General features: G+C 41.8%; 1 protein-coding gene across 4 annotated transcripts in view; it reads right to left on the bottom strand.

Annotated features, from left to right (window-relative positions):
* Lars2 (leucyl-tRNA synthetase 2, mitochondrial) overlaps nt 1–24,757 on the bottom strand; it is a 113,918-nt gene that overhangs the window by 77,887 nt on the left and 11,274 nt on the right. For all 4 annotated transcript variants that reach the window (XM_036192676.1, XM_036192678.1, XM_036192679.1 and 1 more), the window contains exons 3-5: nt 16,167–16,295; nt 2,121–2,212; nt 17–77 (exon numbers count right to left, since the gene is read on the bottom strand). In XM_036192676.1, coding sequence (XP_036048569.1) covers nt 17–77; nt 2,121–2,212; nt 16,167–16,295 — 282 coding nt within the window. The remainder of the gene's footprint in view (nt 1–16; nt 78–2,120; nt 2,213–16,166; nt 16,296–24,757) is intronic.

Here is a 24,757-nt window from a genome sequence, read left to right as displayed (position 1 = left end):
AGAAAGGCTGACTCACCCTGTCCCAACTGAAGCACAGGCCGAGGCGATCAAGCTGTTTCTTCATGTATTTGATATTGCTGTGGAACAAAGGGAAGCAAGTTTGACTTTGAGAGGAAGTCAGGGCCACAGATGAACTACATTTTAAGGATGTTTTAGAAAACTTATAAAAAGTCTAGCTCAGTCAAGGAAGCCTTAACTGTTGCTTTGCCCTGGCAGAAAAACAAAATGACAAACTGTAAGAGTCTGTAAATATCAATATGCAAGCAGACACACATGACCTGGACATGCTCATCACTAGATGTCACCCTGGTCATTGCCCTGGAGGCAGCTCCTTCCCCTGGCCACTCTGACAGGCAACCTCTAGAATGTGTGATCCTGGATTCTCCATATGTCTATGTTCTACATAGAGTTAAGTCAAGCAAGCAAATTTTAAAGAGATCTAAAATATAAATAAATAAACAAATGAACAAATAAAAACCTTTATGTCCAGACTAGCTTGGAGCTCAGAGGAAGAAGCTCTTGCCTGGCATGTGTAAGGTCTGGATTCAATCCCCAGAACTGTGTGTGTGAATGTTACACCTACACACACACACACACACACACACACACACACACACACACACACCCCTCTTAATAAACTTGGGAGATTCAAAAGAAACCACACAGTGTTCTGTCAATCAGAACCTAAACCTGCCCCGAGATTGGATAACAGAGGAGTGCACCCGTCAATTTAGTTCTTGTTGCTGGGAATCAACTTATGCCATGTTTGATCTACTTTATTAGAGTTGTCATTTTATCCTTTTCTCCTTTTATATCACTTCCATTAATCTAGAATTAATTATATGATGGAAAGAGAGTACAGTGAGTTTCCTTCCATGCAGCCTTGAGTAGAAATAAGAAAGGAGGGTGAAGGGGCTGGGGAGATAGTGTGTGTATGTGTTGTGGGGCACAGTTAGGGGTAGGGAGAGATAAGAGTGCTGGGTTTACAAGCACAAGGATCTGAATTCAAATCCCCACAATCCATGTAAAAAGCAAAGCATGGCTTGCATGCTGAAACCCTTGTCTTGGGGCAAATAGAGCAAGCAGGTTTTGAGAGCTACTGGCCAGCCAGACTAGCCAGAATAGTAAGCTTCCAGCTCAATGACAGACCCTGTTTCAGAACAGTAAAGTGATGCAGGAAGACACTCGACATACTGCTTTGGATTCCCTGTGGACATGTTCAGCTGGGCACATGTATGGGGTCCCATACCTATACATTCATGTATATTCATCTTAAAGAAAGGAGGCAGGTGGTAAAGGGAGAGGAGGGGAAAGGAGAAGAGAAGAGTTAGTGGGGGTTCCAAAGACAGGCCCTGGAACTGCCCCTCTGCATCTGAAGGGTGAGATGATGAAGGGTCCAAGAAGATTCTAGTATAAGGTGTTCTGTACTTTACCAGCAGGGAGAGGGCTGGGAAGTCTGAGCCATGGGGAACTAAGAAAAAGCCACATCCAGCCTCAGGTAGCTACATTAAGTTGTTCCTTGCTCATAAACGATGAAAACAAAAATTAAAATTTCACAGAAAATCAGAATGATATTGTTCAAACTCAGGTCTAAAAGACAAAAAGCCTGTTGAAACTGAACAAATGCAATTCTCTCCACTTTGTTTTCTTCATAAAGGTAAGGGCTCCAAGGAAGAATAGCTTGGTAAATAATAAGTATCCAAACAACCTCTGAATAAACAAACACCAACCTGTTTTGGTATTTCTTAGGAATACAGAGTATTAAAAGGCAAATATCAGGAGCTGCACAATGGCTCAGTAGGTAAAGGTGTTTTCTTCCAAGCCTAACAGCCGGAGTTTGATCTCCACAACCCACAAATGGAAGAAGAGAATTTACTTCCATAAACTGTCCCGTGACCTCCATATGTGCACTGTGACACATGCACCTTGCTCCTAACTAACTAACTAGACAAACACCAGTGCACACCTTCCTGTTCATTTTCCTTTTGGCAATTTGCCAATGTTGCGGTGGTTTTTGTGTTTGTTCTTTTTTGCTTTCTGGTCTCTCTCATGCATAGACTTAAAAATATTTTTAAAAATGTTCCCAGATACAAGTGTTTGAGTATGCATTAAACAATTACCTTTGAGTCCAGCTTTCTGGGTGCAAATTCCTCTCAATGGCAGCATTTTCGGCAGGCAATCCAAATGCATCCCACCCCATGGGGTTGATAACCTGGTATAAAAGAACAAAGTGGAAATGACAGAGAAAACATGACAATGGATTTATAAAAAGGAGTCATGCCTCACCAGGAAGAAACACCTTTCCTTCTGCTAGCTTCCTCTTTTCCACCTGACTCTAACAACTGCCCTCTTCACATGGTATCTGAGTTTCAGGAGGGACATTTGTCCCTCCCTTCCTTTGCCTATCACTGTTTTTCATTTTTAACAGAGCCCTGTGAACAGGGATTCAGGAGTCTGGTCTTAAAAAAAAAAAATTCAAAGAAAATGATAAAGCAAGTCTCTTCAAAGAACATGTCCATTGAAGAATAAAGAATATGTTCCAAGTACAGATGCAGAACCAATCATCCCATAAAACCTGAGACCATCTTCATAACTGGACAGTGAGGTGGGAGTAAAGGGTTAAGAGTGATATCCAGAAAGCTTCATATAAAGCCTTACAAAATTCGGTATGAAAAATAGTTGGCCAAGAGAAAGGCTAGAACACTGCCCCCCTAACTAAAACGGATCACTGGCTCAGGAAGAGGTATTCCAAAGTAAACCATGGCTCATTAAAAAACTAGAACAGGGCTGGGGAGATGAGACAGCACAGTGATTAAAGTGTTTGCCACAGAAGCAAGAGAATGGGAGTTTGGATCCCCAGGGTCCACATAAATGCCAGTGGACATGGCAATCCATCTCTAATTGCAGCTTCTTCTGAAGGTGGAAACAGAGAACCCTAGGAACAAGCTGGCTAGGTTTAAGAGATCTTGCCTCAATAGGTTTGCACACCTTTAATCCCAGCACTCAGGAGGCAGAGGCAGCAGATCTCTGTGAGTTCAAGGCCAGCCTGATCTACAGAGCAAGTTCCAGGACAGACTCCAAAGCTACACAGAGAAAACCTGTTTTGAAAAACTTAAAAGACAGAGACAGAGACAGAGACAACTGGCTAACTTTCTCTCTTTACTGGCATCCCAGAAGGCACTCCCTTCTGTACTGCCCCAACTAAAAAAAAAAGAAAGAAAGAAAGAAAGGAAGGAAGGAAGGAAGGAAGGAAGGAAGGAAGAAAGAAAGAAAAGAAGCTAAGCTAAGCTCCCCCCTCTTGCTTCCTATCAACCAGTTGGAGTTATGAGCCCAGGTTAATTTTATTTAATTTACGCAAATGCAACACATCTTTACATCGTTAACAAATGCAACATGAACAAATGTAACACATCTTTGCCTGGTTAAATAAATATTCCACAACAGGGTCCTTGCAATAATCCAGGTAAGAGAAAAATGAAACTTGTTCAGCCCAATTTAGGTAACTGGTAATCAGCTAAACTTTGAGAGTCTGACATCAGTTGGTTTATTTTAGCCATATTTAAGCACAGCAATTTTGGGAAATAAAGTTTTTTGATAACAATTAACTCAGTCCCCTGAGTATAGCAGAGCTTAAGATGTGTTTAAGTTTTTTTCACATAGAATATGGGTATTGTTGACTCAGAGATGGAGCCCAAGATTTACGGTCTAAGGAGAATGACTGAGGTAAACATAATGACTGTGAGTATTAACAAAGAAGTCATTTAGGCTGTTGTAAGGTAGAAAGGACATCACTCATAAGGATGGGTTTCATGGCCTAGAAGCAATGCTCAAGATTTTACCTAAATCTGGGTAAAAGTAAATAGAGTCTGGGGTAAGTAAAGCATAAATTCTGGGGGATATGGGTGGAGGTTAGCTCAACAGATAGCAAAGGATCACCAGGTTGTAAACTATATCCATTCCAAACATTCTAGAAAGACAGGTAAACATCTCCTTCCTTTGAAGGATGCCTGTGGGTTTAACTTTCCTGGCTTCTCTACTGCTTATCTGTGTGCACAAGGGCAAAAAGTCCCCAAATCTTCTGTAGTCAACTGGAAATAGATTCCTATTCTTTTTTTCTTTTTCCTTCACTGATGTTTTTCAAATTAAAAACATGATACAGCTGGAGCTGGAAAGATGCCTCAATGGTTAAGAGCACTGGCTGCTCTTCCAAAGGACCCAGATTTGATTCCCAACACCCACATAGCAGTTCAAAACTGTTATAACTCCAGTCCTATGGCATCTGATGCCCTCTTCTGGTCTCTGTGGGCACTGCATGCACATGGTGCATAGACATACATGCAGACAAAATACTCATCCAAACATATACAGGAACTATGGGAATAGAACCTGTTACACAAATATTTCATGACCTGCCTTTTTCGTTTAACATTATATCATAGGCATCTTTACAAAATACAAAAGCACTAATGCAGAGTTTCTGAGTGTGATGCATGACAAGTCACAGTCAAGTTGTGCATGACTTAAGATGCTGGATGTTCAAGTTTATAAGAAAATCAACCTGGGAAAGTGGTACTGAGTATACTGTCTCACACCAATGAAGATTTAATGACACAGATTCTCATGGGAGTATGCAAGATGGAAACAAGTTTTATTAAGGATTATCATAGAAAAATCAAGAACTTAAGAAAACATGAGAAGAAACTCTTTAGGGTGGAGTTTCCAAAGCAGAACCATTTCCTTTGTCCAGGTTTTTATAGGGCAATGGCAGATATTGGACAAAAGATTGAGGTCATCTCTATTGAGAATGGTTAATTTGTGGGGCTCTCATGGGTAAAGCCAAAGGAAGGCCCACACACACTCAACATGTTCCCCTGGTCCAAACAATAAGACAATCATCTGATGTTCATGCACTGCTCCCTAAGTTAAGTTTAGTTGAAGGCCCTTCTGTCCATCTCTGACTCTGGCTTATTGGCCATGACTATATGCAAGCTGTCAGTTATTTGGCTAGGGTTACTTTCTTCCCATTTTCAGGTGTCTTGCTTAATGTTAATTGCACTGCGTGCCCTGGCTTCATTAGTCTTCATCCTATCTACAGTCACTGCTGTTGTTGCCATCTCTGACCTTTAGGTTGTCCCAAGTACTGTTAATTATATGGAGCTCTCTTCATTCTCACAGCTACCCAAGAAGCAGCTGCTGTGTTCTTGGTTATTGTCTTGTCTACAGTACTGTCTGGGATCTCTTTCCTGATAATGTGCTGGCATGCTATCAGCCATCCTTACTACATCTCTGACTATTATAATTAGCTGAATTAAAAGCAAGAATATGTAATAAGCAACAGTACTTAGCATGTATCTCCCAAAGGGGAGGGTCTTTTGGAAGCTAGCCAGCTAGCCTGTTATTGCTGGTCCTGTTTCCTGAAACCTATTTGTCTCTTATGGTCCACTTGGATATCTCATATCCAGATGCAAGCATCTTTGTCTCTATCTTTAGTGCTCTTGGCTTCATTTTTTAATCCTTATATTCTCTTTTTACCTTAACACCCACTCCCACAGGAGCATATAAGGGAGATGTATAGTTTTCAGCATGGGTCCTTTTCCCTTACTGCCTACTGTGAGCTAACTCCTGCCTCAGCATGATGTGTACAAATCTCTAAAACCAAAATTCTAACACTCTATAACAGTCCATCTATTCTGTTCAGCTTTGGGAATTTGACTAGATATATCCCAACCCAGTTGGGACATGAGGTCTCTTTCCTTCCATGAAATATGGGGTGTTCCATCCTCCCTAAAAGCATCCCCCCATCTCAGAAACTGCTTCCTCTTAAGCTTCACACAGCTCTGGTATAGATGGCCAATTTCAAAACTCCTCCATAATAGAGAAGGACCCATGAGTTTGGACCCTTGCCCAGGCTTTTCTGAAGATAGACTAGCTACTGCAGTGGTGGTGACTCTTCTCACAAGGGTTCCCAGTGGTAGGACAACCTCGTGGTGACATCTGAGAAAGCAGAATGGAAGATGAAGCAGGTCCAGACCCAGATGAGCCTCAAGGACCTGGTCCCAGTACCCAGAGTGCCTAAGCCCCTACAACATTTCCTTGGAACCTGTGAGTTTTACCAGCATCTATCAAAACAAAACATCCCTTTTTGCTAAAGTTGGTCTAACCTAAGTCCCAGGAGCCAGGAAGTCTCATTAAACAAGTGTCCTAGGCACACAGCCTGCTCTGGACACTGCTGTATCCACAGAAGTCTTCCTGTGTTTGTTTGTTTGCTTGTTTGTTTGTTTGATTTCTCTTTTTCAGAAACTAAAATCCCCGGTTCTGGGTTATTCAGGAATTATTCCATACTGCCAGGCCTGCACTTGAGTTCTGCTTGAGCTGCACTGAATTCTCCCAGGTTGCTTCCTTGGAAGAACAGGGTAGCTGTTGTGTAACTGTTCTACAGAAAAGGGACCTTAATCATCATTTGGAGTCTTTGTCAGAACCACCAATGGTCCAATGTTTCTGCCCATTAACATTCTGTTAGGTGCTATCTGGATTTTTAGATAAAGTCAATACAGCAAGAGACTGTCATACATCACACATCACACACACACACACACACGCACACGCACACGCACACGCACACGCACACACGCAGAGTCTGGATTTATATAACAAACTTATTCATTTCTATTTTCATTTTCAGGTAGAATTAACATGAGAAGATATTTTTAGATCACATGTTATCCAAGCTGTCAATGAACATAAAATTAGAAAATCTTAATATCTCAAATTCTTCACAAAAATTAACAAATTCAACTGTCTAACCTACTCTGGGAAGTCTTTCCTATAACTCAAAGTCAGGGGCATTCCTTCCACCATACACCAGGTCACTGGACTAAATGTCCCTGCAAGTTAAATATCTTTAAACCAGGAAGGTTCCCTGCTCATAAGCCCTGGGGCCACATGTAGAGCGCATTCCCTTCCTGTAGGATGTCTCACTCTCAATGTGGGAGAAATAGGAAGTAAAGACCTAAGCATCCCTGCAATAGACGCAAGTGTCTCTGTCCCTCTGGCAGCAGACTGTGTCCCAGCCGATGGCATGCACCTGTAATTGCAGCATCAGGAAGGTTGGGTAGGACCATGAATTCAGGGTTAGCCTGGGCTACACAGTAAGCCCCTGCTTCAAAAACAAACAAAACTCAGCTCTCATGTACCACATTCCAGATATTATGTCTGGGCTTTGAGTGGTAGAAGGCATGCTTAGAATGTGCAAAGCTATAGATTTAATCTCAAATACCACAAAACAAAAGATAGCTATGATTTCTTACCCTTGGCTTCTCTGTGCAAAAACTGTCCAAACCATTCACTAGAAGAACTTTAACTTAAATCTAACTCTTTTGGTTAGATTTTTTTTTTTCATTTTTTATGTACATTGGTATGAGGGTGTCAGGTCCTCTAGAACTGGAGTTACAATTTTGAGCTGCCACGTGGGTGCTGGGAATTGAACCTGGTCCTCTGGAAGAGCAGCCAGTGCTCTTAACCAGAGTCATCTCTCCAACTCCTCTTCTGGTTAGTTTTAAAATGACATTTCTCTTTATATCAATGAACTACCACATTTAAAGTAAGTTATTGCACCTATAGCATACATGTACAAACATGCCGATCTATCATAAAGAAAAAAGGGCATCTGCATTTATATGCTAGGGCCCAGGCATGCGTGGTGATACATACCTATAATCCTAGCTATTTGAAAAGCTGAAGAAGTACTGAGGGTTTGAAGCCAGCTTGGCCCCTTCTTGAAATAAAGGAATACATAGCAGACCTTGAGCATTCTTGATTTAAGCTGACCTCTTTTTATTTCCTAAGCTAACCTCTTCTTAGGTGTGAATGCTTCCTATAGCTTCATTTTTTTTTCCAGATATTTGATCTATTTTTATAAACCTACTTAAGATATACTTTAAAATATCCATCATGTCAATTTCAGAACAGTGGGGATGTGAAATCATGGAAGGTGGCAGAAGACAAAAAGTGATCATTTTAAGATAATAAATGTAAAAATATTCAGAGGCTGAATCAAGAAGTCCCAGTTACTTAATTTAGCAATCAGTATACTTCAGCCAGACGGCAGCGGCACATGCCTTTAATCCCAGCACTCAGGAGGCAGAAGCAGGCAGATCTCTGAGTTTGAGGCCAGCCTTGTCTACAGATTGAGTTCCAGGACAGCTAGAGCTACACAAAGAAACCCTGTAGGGGTAAGGGGAGGTGAGGGAGGGGAAGTGATGAAGAAAAGAGGAGGAAGAACAAAAATTCAGTACATTTCAAAATTTGAAAAACCACACATCGAGTTCTTAGAACAAATCCTCTAAGTGTGTGAGTTGGATGAGAAGCTACAAAGACAGTGAAGCCACCCCAAAATTCAGAAAAGCAGAACAGCATCACTACCTCAGATCTGACAGAGACACTATGGCCATCTAAGAGACTGAGGCAGCAGTGGGCAGGACGCAGGGCTGATGTGAGAGCAGGCATGTAAATGTGCTCATCTTACCAGATGGAGCCACAAGGAGCTGGGCAGTAGCTGAGGCAAGAGCCAGGGAGGAGATGCCCTGGTTTCTCCATTTACCTGCTCTCTGATTCCACCTAGCTTGCCTATGCCTCAAAACCAGCCACAGTAAGATGGAAGGCCCATGATCCCCCTCCCCTAGAGCAGTCAGTGTTTACTAGGGGTGGATGGCAGAGACAGAGATAGACACTGATTTTCTTCAGTGGCAATAGCTACTAAGTAAGTAAACCTAATTAAATTCATTGGATCACAAAGACAATCACAACAAAAGACCAGGCAGGCAGCTTGAGAAATACAGGTTAATACAAAGCAAGCAGGGATGGGACTGTGTAGGAACACATCTCTAGGTGAAGTCTCAAAGGGGAGTCAAGAGCTGGCTACTATCATGGAAGATGGGCCACCTAATGTGAATTCTCAAAGGAGGGTCAGAACTGGATATGATGGCAGATGGAACATCTCCATGTGAGGTCCCAAGTGGAAGTCAGACTGGCTAGCATCATGGAAGACCAGAAGTTGCTAGCCCAGAATATAGTTACATGAATGTCAGAGTTCTGCAAGTCAGACCAGAGCTAGAAAGAGAGTAAGGACCGGGAGATGAGTCTTGACTAACATCTAATGTGCAGTCCTGTCCTCCAGATCTGAGAACCTAGACATTTCAGAGTTGGCAATTAGGCTAGAAGCAAGCTTACTCAGCAAAAGGGAATGGTGCTGAGGGAGTCAAGGCTACTGCCTTATCTATGTTGTATTTCTTTTACAAAAGAGGGAAAGTGGAATTTTATGTACAATTTTAAAATACTTTAAGAAGAGGGTAGGGAATAAGCAAGAGGTCATTTGTCTTTCTAACACAGGAAGCAAGAGTGAGATGAGCAGAGGGGTTTAGAGGTGGGCAGGAAGGAGACTGAGGCATCTGATTCCCTGCCTTTCCCCCAGAGACAGGAGCATGTCTCCAGAACAGGGCCAGACAGTTGGTAGCAATGGCCAGCTTCTCTCCCTCATCCATAAAACAAAGCTTTATATTTGAAACCAATTCAGCTTCAGATGCAGGCACCATGGTTACTGTTTCACAAAGAAATGCTATTTTCAGTGTCTTGGCATCTCTGGAGTAGATTCAGCACTCTATTTCCAAGAAATAAAAAATGTAGTGTTTAATTTCATTTAGCCAGTGTAATATGCAACCATTATTACAGATTGGATGTAAAAATCAAGTGACTACTTCAGAGTACGAAAAAACACCTATACCCAAAGGGCATGCCTCCTGTGGGAATGCAGAAGAACCTAACTGGTAGGCAAGTCAGGCACTTTCCAGTAAAGGTGCTAGGCCGACATGCCTTTGCTTCTCCAAACCACATCTGAGAGCATAAGCCTGGAAATCCACTGCCTACCTCCTGATGCCATAGAGATTTGAAAGTCTGGAACTAAATGCCACACCATGCACTATGGGCACATCACAGACATCCATCAACTAGCTGAAAACTGAGGAAATATCCACAACCACTTGTTTGCTGAAAATGTCCCTGGCATCTGGCCTTTGTGGGTGACTGCACAGTGATTATACAGCTGTTAGACACTGATCCCCAACTTCTTCCTATACTTGGACAAGGCTATGGGCCTGAGACTAATTAGTCCAAGCCCAGCACTGTAAGGGGAATGAGTACTCTGATACTTCCATCACCCTACTCCTGGACCAGAATGCTGGGGACACCAGCTGAGGTGGGAGGCAGAAAATTTATTTTCCAACCATCTGTGCATATAATATAGGAAAACACAACAAAAGCACCATATGAAGCTAAGCTTTATGTATGTCATCAGGCAGCCTTTGAGTTTAAGGAGCAACCAACCAATTGGCAGCAGAGCCTTCTCTGACTACAGGAAAAGAATTTAATTCTGGCTTCAGATGGCCCTTGAGTAAATATGCAAGTCCCAAGAATGCTTTATTGTGGCCACTGAAATTGGGTTACACTCAAAACTGCATTACACTGTTTTGTTTGTTTGCCTTTTGAGACAGTCTCACACAGTCTAGGCTGGCTTTGCTTTCTTGACCCCCTCTTAAGTTCTGGAATTTCTAGGGTGTGCAACACACATAGGTACACTACATGTTTCAAGGGTTTTCTTGCTCATCACCTCTGGGTAAAGCAGGCATCATCACTGCTCTGATTTACCTCCCCCAAACCACCTAACACTCACTTGCACATTACTCACTCAGTCTACACACTTCTATGGCTAAAGTCAGCTGCTAAAGACCTTTAGTTCTCTTCTGATGTCAGTGTGACTTGGTCTCAAACCTAGACAACCATATCTATTGGGCTCAGCAGAGAAGCCATCCATCCATCCTGTTTGAAACCTGGCCCAGCTACCTAGACTGCTTTTTCAAAATATGGACACTTCCAGTCCTACCTCCACCCTAGCAAACTCAAGAGAAACTGCCATTACCAGGGAGCTTACAGAACACGCATGCTTGAGTGCTGCCATGGTGGAGAAAGCTTCACATTTGGGCCCAAACTCGGGGATCCACTGTTTCCTTGATGACTTTCAAATGCTTATTTAAAGTTTTTACTATTATCGTGAGGGTACAGGGCACATACCATGGAGTGCATCTGGAGATCATAGGACAACTTTATTAAGTCGATTCTCACTTTCCACCTTCATGTGGGTTCTGAGGATTAAACTCAGGACATCAAGCTTATTTGCAAAGTGCCTTTATCTGGTTTTCAAATGTTTAGTTTTCACACTCAGTGATAATCTTAAAAAGACTGCTAAGCCAGGGACTCTACGGTTATCTGCATTATCACCTTTTGTAGAGGCCATGAATCAGATCAGCTCAAGGTAGGAGCACATTGCTTTTATTTGATGCTGTTTGGTTTGTTTAATTTGAGGCAAGTCTCACTGTGTTGCCTATATTGACCTCAAAACTAACATTCCTCTTGCCACTAGCTCCCCAGCACTGTGATTATAGATGTGCACCACCATGTCTGGCTAGAAACAAAGGATCTTGTAAGCTGCGTTTAAAAAAAAAAAAAGTGTTCCAAGTAATCATTAAACAGTTGAAATGCTACTAACAAAGAGAGTTCAGGGACTTTCTCTGTGCCCAAAAAGTATTGGGCAGATTACAGTAACAGAGAACCTATGAGCTTAGCCAGGGTAGTCTATGGTTTTACCCATAAGTGCTGATAAATGTGAGCTACAGAATTGAAGGCAGTTTACAGTGCAAGGAAAATTAAGTAGATCTTGAAGAATAATAAGGACTTACTTATAGGGGAGAGTGAGACATACTCTAAGAAGGAGACACATGGGTGAAAAACACAAAGATGAGAACGAGGATATTCCTATGAAAAACTATGTACATCATTAAGGACTGTGGATCATTAAGGACTGTGAATGCAGGAGGCTTGGGCCATCAGGGCAGAAAAAAAAAAAAAACATCATTATAAAGGGGCTGGAAAGTTGTCTCAGTGGTTAGGTGCACTAGCCATTCTTCCAGAGAACCCAGTAGGTTTGGTTACTAGCACCCACATGGTGGCTAATAACCATCCATAAGTCCAGTCCCAGAAGATCTGTCATCCTCTTCTGGCATCCCTGGACACCAGGCAAGAGCACTAGTGCACAGACATACATGCACACAAAACACCCATATAAAATAAAACAAAGGAAAACATGTTGAAAAAGAAAACTGAAATGCAAAATAACTTTGGACTTAAACATATTTATAGGTAATATGTAGGCTATAGTTTAAGGGTCCTGGATTACCTCTGGAGGACTACAATCAGAGAGTCACACAGGTTAGCTGGTCACTGGCACAGACACAGGAAAAATGTGTCTGGTAGAGGAAAAATGTCAAGACTTGAAATCTGGGCCTAAGTAATAGCTTCCCAATCAAGGGAATCATTGTTTTCTAAGATGGGCTTGAGTCCTCACACCCTGGGCTCTAACAACCCTGAGCCACATGCCAGTACCTTTCACCCAGGCATGGGGAAGAAGACCAGCTCACAGTACAGTGAGAGAGTGAGTGAGTGAGTGAGTGAGTGAGAGAGAGAGAGAGAGAGAGAGAGAGAGAGAGAGAACATAATATATATAATATATTATACCAGTTCTGTTCCTGATCCTTTAAAGAACCCTGACTAATACTCTGATATTTATTCTAATAACAAGTAACAGGTTCAAATCCAAGAGCCAGATCAGCCAGTGGACAAACAGAAGGAATCATTGGCAACAATGAGCAGTAGTAGCTTCATCAGAGCAGCCCTGTAGCCTGCTCCCAGCAGAAGACTATAGGGACTCCTTGATTAAATGGAGCTGAATCACTTTTATGAGCAGCTCAGAGCAAATCAATCAGTATAAATCAAAATTACAGCTATCACTTATTAAGAGATGTATTATGCACCAGATATGTGGCATACCGCACTACCTAATCTGACCTCATAGAAACCTGAGGAGAAATCAGTTAGTCTCAATATCTCTCTCCCTCTCTCTCTCTCCCTCCCTCTCTCTATCCCTTCTTCTCTCTTCCCTGAATACCAAATCCAGGGCCTAGGTGCTCACCTATAAACTAGGTGAGTACCCTTCTGCTGCTAGATTAAATCTCTTCCTTTAGATCAAATTAGGGAAGTGGGAGTCAGAGATGCTAAGTGACTATGCAGGGTGCCCCAGTTAGGAAGTAGCAGAACAAGGTCAAACCAATGTTGTCCACTCTGACTTTGGACTTCAGCTATGGTAGTAGACAGTGCCCCCCCGTCCCCCCCCCCCCTTTTTGGCCATGAGCTGCCTGCAAAGTCCTGATTGCTCCTGTGCATCTTTGTTAATATTTCATCCTACCCAAGACAACTAGACTCTCATATACATCCCTTCACTTACCTATCTGCTTGCAGGTATCCTGACATTTTCTCACCAATAACATGCGTTTGCTTAAATGTTCCAGCTTAGGAACATGCCTGCAGCCAGCATGCACTGATCAAATTAATGTGGCTTAATTTTTAAAAAGATAAATATAGTTGAAGGTTAGTTACAGAATTACACTTTAAGGATGTCCAGAGGTATAGCACTGTGACAACCCACATTCTTAGCATGTGCAAGGTTCTGGGTTATATACTTAGGAATGAAAAGAAAAAGAAAAGAAAATATTGTACTTTAGACAAAGAGCCAATTAATTCTATCTTGCTTTTTATTTCTTTTCTTTGTAAAATTTTAAATTTTATTTTTATTTATATGTATATGTGTGAACATATGCACACCTGGTGCAGGAACTAGTGGAGAACAGAAGTACCAGATACCCTAGAACTGGAGTTCAGTGAGCCATACGAGTTTTGAGAACTGAATTCAGATTTTCTGTAAGTACAGTCCGTACTCTGCACTGCTGAGCATCTTTCCACCCTCTGTCCTGCCTCTTTTAAAGGAATACTGTAAAATAGTGTCTAAGAAAAATATCTTTCCTAAACCAGGATGACAAATAACTGTGGTAACTTTAAATTTTAATGGAACCCCTGAGATTAGCAACATAAATCTATTAATTCTCAAGTGACAGAAACATAAAAACATGACCTCATTTTTATGGGCTGCTTCTTCTGCCAACAAAAATTTCCAACCATCTCAAGGGATAAACTTAACCTTCCTAAAGGCCTAGGAAGTACAAGATGCCACCTGCATAGGGCCTTGTAATAAAAGCAATGGTCAATGGTATACTAGTAAATATAACAATTGGCTCTCACATGAAAAAGTCCCATTTTGATGCCAGGCATGGTGGCATAGCCCTCTAACCCTAGAATTCAGGAAGTAAAGACAGAAGATCAGAAAGTCAAGATCATCACTGATTACCTAGCAAGTACGAAGTCAGTCTGGGTTATGTGAGACCCTGTATCAAACAAAACATACTTTGGGCTCATCTCTCTTTTCCTACTCTTGTACAGTTTAAGATCCCCTGCCTAGAGTGATGCCAACAGCAGTGGGCAGGTCTTCCACCTCAACTAATATAATTAAGATAATCCCCCACAGACGTGCCCACGGCACAACCTAACCTAGACGATCACTCATTGAGATTCCTCTCCCAAGTGACTCTAGATTGTGTCATGTTAACTAAAGCTAATCAACAAAGGTTCAGTGGTTGAGAGCACTTACTGATCTTGTAGAGGGCCTGAGTTTAGTTCTCAGCATCCGCATTTGTAACTCCAAATCCAGGAGGATCAGATGCCTCTGACCTCCTTAATCACCTGCACTCACATGCCTATACCAACATACACATAGATGTAATTGCAAAACAAAAATAATAAATCTTAAAAAGGAAGAAGAAAAACTAACTATACTGGAACTGATTCACATCAGCCAAGGAAAGGTATATCTTCGTTTTTCTTTTAAGTTCTATTTGTCTTCCAAGACCATTATCAGATGGTTCCTCTTTGGGCCAGTGGCTTGGCTCAGCAAAATAAAGATTCTTGCCACCAACCCTGAACTTGATCCCCAGTACCCGAAATGGGCTTAGGCAGGCATGTGCCCCTACCAATACATAAATGTAATAAGATGTCCCCTCTTCTTCCCCATTCCTCAGTTATTAATCCCCCAAAATTTTTTCTTAAAAATTTTATTTTTCCCACTATAAAATAAATGTATTTTCATCAGAGAATATAAAAAAAACATCCAATAACAAGGGGGGAAACAAAAACAAAACTCTTGTGATGTCCAGAATTACAATGTAGCCAAGGCTGGTCTCTAACTTCTGGATTCTCCTCCTCAACCTTTCAAGTGCAGGGATTACAGGGGTATTTTACCACACAAAGCTTTATGGCTTGGATCACAAATGTACCAAGAGGCCCATGTGTACCGAGAGGCTTTGTCCCCACGGTGGTGCTACTGAACAATGGTGAGATCTTTAAGAGGTAGGATAAGCCCCCAGCTACTCCAGAAGCTGAGGCAGAAAGATCAGAAGTTTAAGGCCTGTCTAAGCAACTTAATGAATAAAATAAATAAAGTTAGGAAGAGGAGCTAAGGATATGGCTCAGTGGTAGAACATTTGCCTGGTATGTGTGAAGCTCAGGGTTTGCTCCTCTGTAGCACTCGTCAAAAGAGGTGTGTCTAACGGAGGTCTTTGGATCACTGAGGATTATGCCCTTGAAAAAAATCCTGGGAACCCCAACCCTTCACTATTGCTTCCTAGCCATGAGGTTAGCAGCTGTGCTCTAGTGTGCTCTTCACCATGGCTATCCAGTATCTTCAGCAGAAGCCTAAATGCACTGGGTCCCTCTAATCATGCATGTAAGACCAGAAGCCATAATAAGCCTTCTTTTTTTTTTTCTTGAAAACCATCTCTAGAGGTGAAAAGTTGATAAGAATACAGCACTTATCCATCTTTGTACCACTGGCTTCACTGCCATGTACAGTGACTGCTTATGGTGGAGCTCCTCCTGAGAAAAGAGCAGTATTAGCCACATCTGTTCCTGCCTTCCCCAAGCCTACCCAATGTCCACCCCCAAAATAACACCCACCTTGTAGCTGTCCCAGTTCACCCAGATGCTTCATTACAAGGCTTCTCTGCACATAAGGAAACTGAGCTGTTCATGTTCACACTTAAGAGTTGGCTTTCTTCATTTTCCTAAACACATATTACCACACTCCCATCTGGAGCGAGGCAGGCACTTGTCCTTACCTGCATGCCTCTCATTTTTTGGAACCGTGCAATGGTATCACTGAGGGTGTAGACTCGTACATGGCCCATGTGCAGCTTGCCAGAAGGGTATGGGAACATGGAGAGAACATAGAATTTGGGCTTTGATTTCTAGAAAAGAGTGACAAAGGATGATAGAAAGTGTTTATTACATACATTAATATTTTGGCACTTTACTCAAGGTAATAATTTAACATTTTAAAAACTTCCTTAAAGAAAAAAAACTGCTAGGTAGGCAGTGGTAGCACACATCTTTAAACCCAGCACTTGGGAGTCAGAGGCAGGCAGATCTCTGAGTTTGAAGCCTGTCTGGTCTACAGAGTGAGTTCCAAGACAACCAGGGCAGCACACAAGAAACAAAAAACTGAAGGGGTAGGGGGGTGGAAAGAAAAAAACCTGTTCTCATTATGTAAATTGACAAAAATGTTAAAACCTCCAAGATCTAAAGGTCCTGGTTTAAGCTAAAGAATGTCTACAATAATTCAGAACAATGTGTAAGTGCTAATTAGCCTTAATGTTTTTTTAATTTTTCTTCTTCTTTCAAAAGAAACTCTCTAAAAGGAGTTTCTATCTAAGTTTTAAAGGGCTGTTTTCCCCAAATGAGCCTCTAACACAGAGATCCACTTTATTCAAGTAGAAGAGGTTGAATTACAAAGAGACCTCCATAACTAGTCTCTTCCCCAGCTCCCTTGACTGTATCCACCTGAGATCCACTGTGGACAACAGGGTCTCCAGGCACTAGATGGGCCGTGAAGTCTCTCCTGTGCATGGCTAACATGGAAAAACAACGATGAAATCAACGACAAAAGGAACACCACTGGTTGTTTCCCAGAAGTGATAAATAAGTAAACACAGATCAGGGTCATATGATTCTCCAGCTTCCAGCAGCAGCAGCATGAAAAACACAGGAAATCTACACATCTGACTAGAATGAAAATAGGTTACTCACTACCTTTGAGCACCCTCAGTCTTCCACTGGCAGGATGGCAAATGTTGTCAAGAGTTAGTGCATGTCAGAGGACAAGGTCCCCAAGGAATGGGTCTAATCATGGAGCTGACTACTTATGGGAGACCTGGTATTTTTGGTGCTTGTGGATAATTCTGCAGTGCTGAGGATAGAACTGAGGACTTTACATGCTAGGTGAGTGCTGTATCACTGTACTTCATGTATAGCCCCAAGGATTATGTGTCATCTCTACATTCACTGTCTTGCCACCCAAAAGGACTGCAATAACTCTTAAATGAATGCTTGTTGGCCTCTGGGGAAGCACCTTCTAGCAAAGGCACAGCCATTCCCCATAGCAGACTTTACAGATCCTGTCCAGGTGACCGGAGGCTCCCCTAACTAAGCCTCAAATTCTGCCATGGGGTATGGTGATAGTGTGTGTGTGTGTGTGTGTGTGTGTGTGTGTGTGTGTGTGTGTGTGTTCTAACAAATAAAGTTTGCCTGAAGATCAGAGTAGAGCTAAGCCACTAGTTAGCCATAGAGGCCAGGCAGTGGTTGGCACACACCTTTAATCTCAACATTAGGGAAGCAGAGGCAGAAGGATCTCTGTGATGTTCAAGGCCACCCTGTGCTACAGTCTAAAAGAGAAACAGAGCCAGGCAGTGGTGGCACACACCTTTAATCCCAGCACGTGGGAGGAAGAAGCAGGAAGATTAGGAGTGCAAGGTCACACTGGGCTACACAAGATTGTCTAGTCTAAAAGAGAAACAGAGCCAGGCAGTGGTGGCATACACTTTTAATCCCAGCACTTGGGATCTCACGCCTTATAATAGGATGAAAGGATAGATTAAGAAACTTACTTCTAAAGAGCAACAACTTGTTTAAAATGTTTTACATTGGTATAGATTTTAGTCTATTGATACAAACTTAAAGTTAATTTTGTTATACTGTGTATATATTTCTACTCATGTTTAAGGTATTATGTTTGTATAGCTCATTTTAAATTAAAATGGATAATTAAAAATAGATTAATAATTAGTCATCTATGATAATCATACTCGTAGCCATGTTAGTTAAGTCTTCTAGGTATACAAAGAGATATTTCAGATAGATAGGTAATCTTCAAACACTTCAAAGACCTACAGAATATGACATTTAAAATACTTTTAAAATTTAGACTTTCTGAACAGTGAGACATGTCTGCTCCTGGCAGCACCAATTTACTTCAGAGAGGAGGATGGGCATTGAAGACACTTCATATCTTATCTTCACCTTTACAAAAATAGCCATTTGAGCAAGAAACTGTTCTTGCCTGGACTGCTTGATCGACTGGATATACAGGACCCATAGAAAGATGACCACTGAACTTTGCTTGACAAAATGGTCCTTCAGGTTCCTGCTTCGCAGAAAAAACTGCCAGACATTCTACAGGACACTGAGAGAAGTGACTGAGAGACTCTAGCCCTGTGGGCTAAAGACAAATGCCCCAACTTTACAAAGGAACATTAGGTGACTGTCCAGGCTGCCAGCTGTCTCTGTCTACCCTGCAAGACTCCCGAAAGTTGCTTGCATCCTTCTCCCGGTTCTCAGGTAATATTATATCCTTCTGAGGTCTTTGATGTGGTTGAAGACTAGATAGTTATAATTTCCTCAGTTATGATAAAAGATAAGTTAAATATAAAACCTTAAACTCACAGATATAAGATAAATAGGATATCTTCTTTAATATTGTAACTGTAATTCTTGCTTGATAATTGCTTTGTTGTATATAACTGTACTATGTAAAAGTTAAAACCTTCCTTTAAAAAAAAAATAAAAGGGAAAGTGCTGTGGATATCGCTCTGTGTAAATAAAGTTCTGATTGGCCAGTGGCCAGGCAGGAAGTATAGGCGGGACAAGAGAGAAGAGAATTCTGGGAAGTAGAAGGCTGGAGAGACACCGCCAGCCGCCGACATGAAAAGCAACATGTAAAGACACCAGTAAGCCATGAGCCATGTGGCAAAGTATAGACTAACAAAAATGGGTTAATTTAAGATAAAAGAAGCAGATAACAAGCAGCCTGCCACGGCCATACAGTTTGTAAACAATGTAAGTTTCTGTGTGCTTTCTTGGTTGGGTCTGAGTGACTGTGGGACTGGTGGGTAAGAGAGATTTGTCCTGACTGGGCCAGACAAAAAACTCCAACTACACACTGGGCTACACAAGATTGTCCAGTCTAAAAGAGAAACAGAGCCAGGCAGTGGTGGCATACACTTTTAATCCCAGCACTTGGGATCTCACGCCTTCAATCCCAATACAAGGGAGGTAGAGACAGGAAGTGATATGGCTGAGCAGAGAAAGGAATATAAGGCAGGAGGAGACAGGAGAGCATGCCCTGCCTGGTTTAGGGAGGTAGAGGCTGCTACTCTCCTGGACTACTCCTTCCCAAATACATCTCTTTCTCAAGAGTTTTGGGTGTGAAGATCTTTATTCACTCGTGTAGAGAAGATCCTTGCTAAAACGTCACTCAGTGGACAGAGCAAGGAGCTGAACAGAAGACCCTTGCTGAGATGACCTTCAGTGGACAGAGCAAGGGAGAGCTGAAAGAGCTGAAAAAATAACACTTTTCTCTAGAGCCAACTGCTACATTTCTGTAATTTCTTAAGCCGGAGAAACAGAGCTCTGCTAGGAAGCCCCCTTAAGAGGGGGCTGAGCAAAGCTCAGCTGTAGTGGCTCTCCAGGAGAGAAGCAGGACTGCTATATCCTGCTGGGAGACTACCCCCACTACACCAGGTATAGCCTGACTCTCTCAAACAGTCAGGATACCCTTTCCTGTAGAGCTGCCCTGGCTGCTCCAGGCCTGACTTTCCCAGTCAGGATACCCTTCCCTGCTGAAGCAGTTCCAGGTCTGACTCTCCCAAACAGTCAGAAAAACTTCCTCTGCAGGGCAGAGCTGCCCCAAGGGGCTTGAGGTTAAGTGGCTCCCAGCGTGTAGCTTCCGGGATACCTCATCCTCCAGCTGTCAGCTGTCCTAAACAGCTACCTCACCCTCCAGGGCTGCTGACTCATCACAGCTCCAGCCATCACCTGACTCCCAAGAGGTCAGGCTACCTCTTCCCAGAGTTGCAAAACTCACATTTTGTTGCCAAAATAGAGGACCAAACCCACAGAGTTGCAACAAATTTACTTACAGTTAAGAACTAGTGGCTGGCTGCTCTGCTCTGCTCTTTCAGCTTTCACCCTGAATCTGAGTCTAGGTTTCTATGGATAAGACCAATTAGAATTTGTGCTACGATGGGGCATCTAGAAGAGTGACAGGTAACTGCTGCTGGTGGTCAATGAGGATGGGCCATCTACTATCACACTATTGTTAATTGTGGCCTTTAGAGCTCTCTTTTTGGTCCCTGCTTCTTCCTAGAGCTTAGCAAGCATCAAGGCTCTCCCAAAGCAATGAATATAAACACAGGCAGAAATTCATAGCCCTTCCTGTGCATGTGTGGGAGGGAATGTTTTAAACATTGTTGTCTGATGATGGACAGAGCCTACTTGCAATGGTTAATACCAATTGTTGCCAGACAGGGGTGGCCTTTAATCCCAGCATTCAGGAGACAAGGACAGGCAAATCTCTGTAAGTTCGAGGCCAATCTGGTCCACAGAGTGAGTTCCAGGACAGCCAGGGCTACACTGAGAACATCTGTCTCAAAAAACAAAAACCAAACACCAAAACAAACCCATCTATTAACCTGTTAGGTTCTAGAAGCACCAAGAATAGCAAAGTTAAGGCACGTTAGTCAACATTGGTTAACTAAGGACCCAGCCTAAATGTGATTAGTACCGTTCCATGGGCTCAGGACATGAACCTAAAAAGAGAAAGAAAGATGAGCCAGCGGCATTCCTCTGTCTCTGCTTGCTTATTGTAGATACAGTATGACCAACTGCCTTCCCCTCATCTAGACTAGCTTCTCCAAAACACTGTGAGCCAAAATGAACCCTTCCTATGTTGCTTCTACCTGATATTTGATTACAACAAAAATAACTAATACAAACTTGAATCAGGGAAGCAGAACAAGAAATCAGATTCCAGCAAAGTGGGGTTTTTGTTTGTTTGATTGATTGGTTGATTGGTTGGTTTTTGAGGTAGAATTTTGCTATGTAGCACAGGTTGGCCTCAAACCTAGAGCAATCCTCATGCCTCTGCCTCCAGAGTGCTGGGATTACAGATGTACATAACCATGTCATGTCCAGCTTCTTGCCAAGTTCTTCAGCAAAGGTTTTAAATCTCTAGCAAAAAAAAAAAAGTTAACCACCTCCCACCCCCCAAAACACACAAAGCACAACTTTTCTCTGTCCTGTCCGTCCACTAGAAATAAAAAAGGTAAATAGGGAAGCAATACCACCTAGAGAAAGAAACACTTTTTAAGTTTTTCTCAGAATCTGGAGAATACAAAAAATAAAGCATCCTCTGTATCGCTGGAAGAATAATGATTTAAATAAGCAGAGTGACAGGCAGGGAATAGAGATCTCATGAATGAGGAGACTTCGCTGCTTTTAAGAATATCATGTCAGCCCAGTGGTTTAGCTCCATGATGCAGTACTTGCCTAGCCTGTGCAAGCTCATGGGCTTCATCCTTCGCACTGGGGAGAAGAAAAGGTGAGTGACAGAAAAATCCTTTTCCCTTGTGAACAAAAATAAAACTGTCTCCTTTACTGAAATCTTTCTCCTACCTGCAATGGATTAGACCCCATGGATTTTCTTTGGGAATTTTGAATACTACAGGAAAAGACTATAATCGCACTCCTTGGGAGTTAGAAAAGTAATTAAATCCTTGACATATACTACTTGTAGGGTTTTTTGCTTTCTGAGACAGGGTCATTTTGTAGGCTGGCCTCAGGTTTCCTGAGTGCTGGGACTACAGGACTGTGTCACATTTCTAGTTTTAGACTTTCAAGTTATTATGTAAAGCAGTTTTCTCTTATTATAATCACCCTATCTTCTTGTACTACTTATTATATCATATTAATTATCATTCTTTCTCTAACATTATCTACATGCAGCTTCTTCACTAGCCTCTCCATTTTTGTATATGCTTGTTCAATGAAGATTAAATTAATGGCAACATCAAATAATTCATCAAAGACTAGCTAAGCTGAACTCCAAACCTGAGTTCATAGGAGAGAGGCAGGAAAGCAATGCTACCAAGTCTTGATACTCATGAACATTTTTGTTTTTGCAGAAAATATATTCAGCCTACTGCCTCTCCCTGCCTTGTGCTTTTCTGTGTGAATTAAGTAAGTCATTTTCCTCTGTGACAATGAAATGAGTTCTATCATCTGGAGGTGGAAAAGAGAGAAGAAATGACAGGAATTTGTGTTATAATTGAGTAGGAATCTGACTGAAAGGGAAATTTTCATAATTATATAAAAGTGCAGGAATTCAAGCCTTTAAGAGAAAGTACTAATGCCAGCAATGAGAAGAGGATGGTTTTTAAAAGCTGGTCCCATATTTCCATCAGACTGTGATTTAGAACATGAATTCTGTCTCTCTGGAGAATCACTCTATAAAGTTGTAACTGTCCCCACCAGCATACAGGGCCTCCAGTTCTGACCCTCACTTTGCCATGAGATGTGAGGCTTTAGACAAAATCCCTGTGTCTTCCTAGGCTCATTTTATTCTTCATTGATGACTGATACAAAGAGTTTCCAGACAGCAAGGTCTCTCAGGAGGTTGGGTGGATCCCAGCTTGGCACATTACCTAGACTTCAGTGTTCTAACTCCCCAGGTAACAATGCCCACTCTCAAGGCTGTTCTGATATTAAGAAATTCAACCAATGGAAATGGTACATGGTAAAATGCTCACTAAATGGAAGTTGGGATTTGTTTCATTTTTCTTTTTAATAGTGGTTTGATGATGATGGCAAAACACTTGGCTTCTAAATGTACTTAATATCAATGTGAGGTGGACACTAAAGCTTCATATAGTCCAGTGATGCCTGTCAGATTCTCAGTCCCTGGTAAAATAGCATCTGATTTATCTGCTACTTATTTGTTTGTTTGTTTAACACTTCAGTTTAGAAAAAGTTCAGCCACATTTTCTCATTTGATTTTCAAAACAAACTTGTAAGATAAACAGTGTGAGGAGCTGAGAATTGTAGGGGTTAAGGGAATGGCCAAGTTTTCTTTGTAAATTACTCAACTTTCCTTTTTAGTGTTCATTTTATTTGTTATATACTATATCTCTCTTAACTCCAGATCTTCTTTCCAAGCAATACCAAAATGACTTTTCTGTTGAATATGAACAGCTGTCTCCCTCATAGAAGGAATGAGTATGACTCCAGTGAGAGTCAGGAGACAGGAAAAGGCAAGTCCGGTACAGTGTCAGCTGCAAGGACAACTCAACTTTTTGTCTCTGACCCCACCTAATTAATTCCACAAACATCTCTACTATTGGGTTGCTACTATTACAAAGGGATAGTCAAGATATAAATATAAAAGTCTTCTAGTATTTTCTCTGATCCAATTGCAACAGGAGACATAGAATATCAAAAGAAATTAATGATAGCCAAATGCATAATACAATTGATTTGGGCAGAGGACTGGGACCAGAAGCCAAGATCCACTGACCCACTGAGATGCTCCAATGCTGGACCCAACACATTAAAGAACAGGCTGGCCTCCCTCCTCAGACCATGATGCTGAAGTGGCAGAGCGTAGGCCAAGTCTACAGCAAAAAGAGACAGCTACTTCTCAGCTCATACAACCTTCTGATAGATCACAGGCTTCTCCTGTAATTTCACATATGACCTGTTAAATCTATGGTGCCATCCTACCATACAGGGCCAAAAAGGACCCAGCACCTGCTATTACTTCGGTTTTGTTCAGTTTCCCCCAATCAAAGCATTCCAGAATATCTACTATAGGGTTGTCTGTCACACAACCATGTACAATACTAACATGAACACAACCACCACAATGGAAAGGTTTTTGAGTCCTAACTTTGCATCACCTCCTTTGCTCCTCCCAACAATCCTCCTTGGAGCCAAGTGGGTGCTATTATCCATTTTAGATTTAAAAAAAAAAAAAAAAGCACAGAGATAATAGATAATTTGGTTTAATGCCACACATTTAATTGTAGCCATAAGTTTTTTCCTGTCCTGCCCAGCCCCACAGCCGCTTAAAAAATAATCACTCAGAGGCTTATATTAATGACAAACTGTATGGCTAATGGCTTAAGTTTCTTGCTAGCTAACTCTATCATCTTAAATTAACCCATTTCTATTAATCTATGTTTTGCCACATGGCTGTGGTATTACCAGTCTGCTGGCATGTTGCTCCTTGGGTGGCAGACTGGCATCTCTCCTGCCTCTGCCTTTTGTCTTCCTGTATCTCTCTTGGATTTCCTGCCTAGCTATAACCTGCCTCGCGATAGGCCAGAGCAGGTTCTTTATTAACTAATCATAGCAACACATATTCACAGTCTACAGAAAGAGATCCCACAGTACTTCCCCTTTTCTGTCTACTTGTTCTTTTTACAATTGAACTCTACAGGATGTAACCCAAAGGATACTGAGAGGAATGAAATCTGGCAAATGGGTGTGTTTTATTTTGTAGAATTTGGAAAATTAAAATATGTATACCACACCATTGATA

This window comes from Onychomys torridus, chromosome 7 (genome assembly GCF_903995425.1).
Source record: "Onychomys torridus chromosome 7, mOncTor1.1, whole genome shotgun sequence".
In the NCBI taxonomy this organism is placed as follows: domain Eukaryota; kingdom Metazoa; phylum Chordata; class Mammalia; order Rodentia; family Cricetidae; genus Onychomys; species Onychomys torridus.
This window is presented reverse-complemented; position numbering and strand designations above follow the sequence as displayed.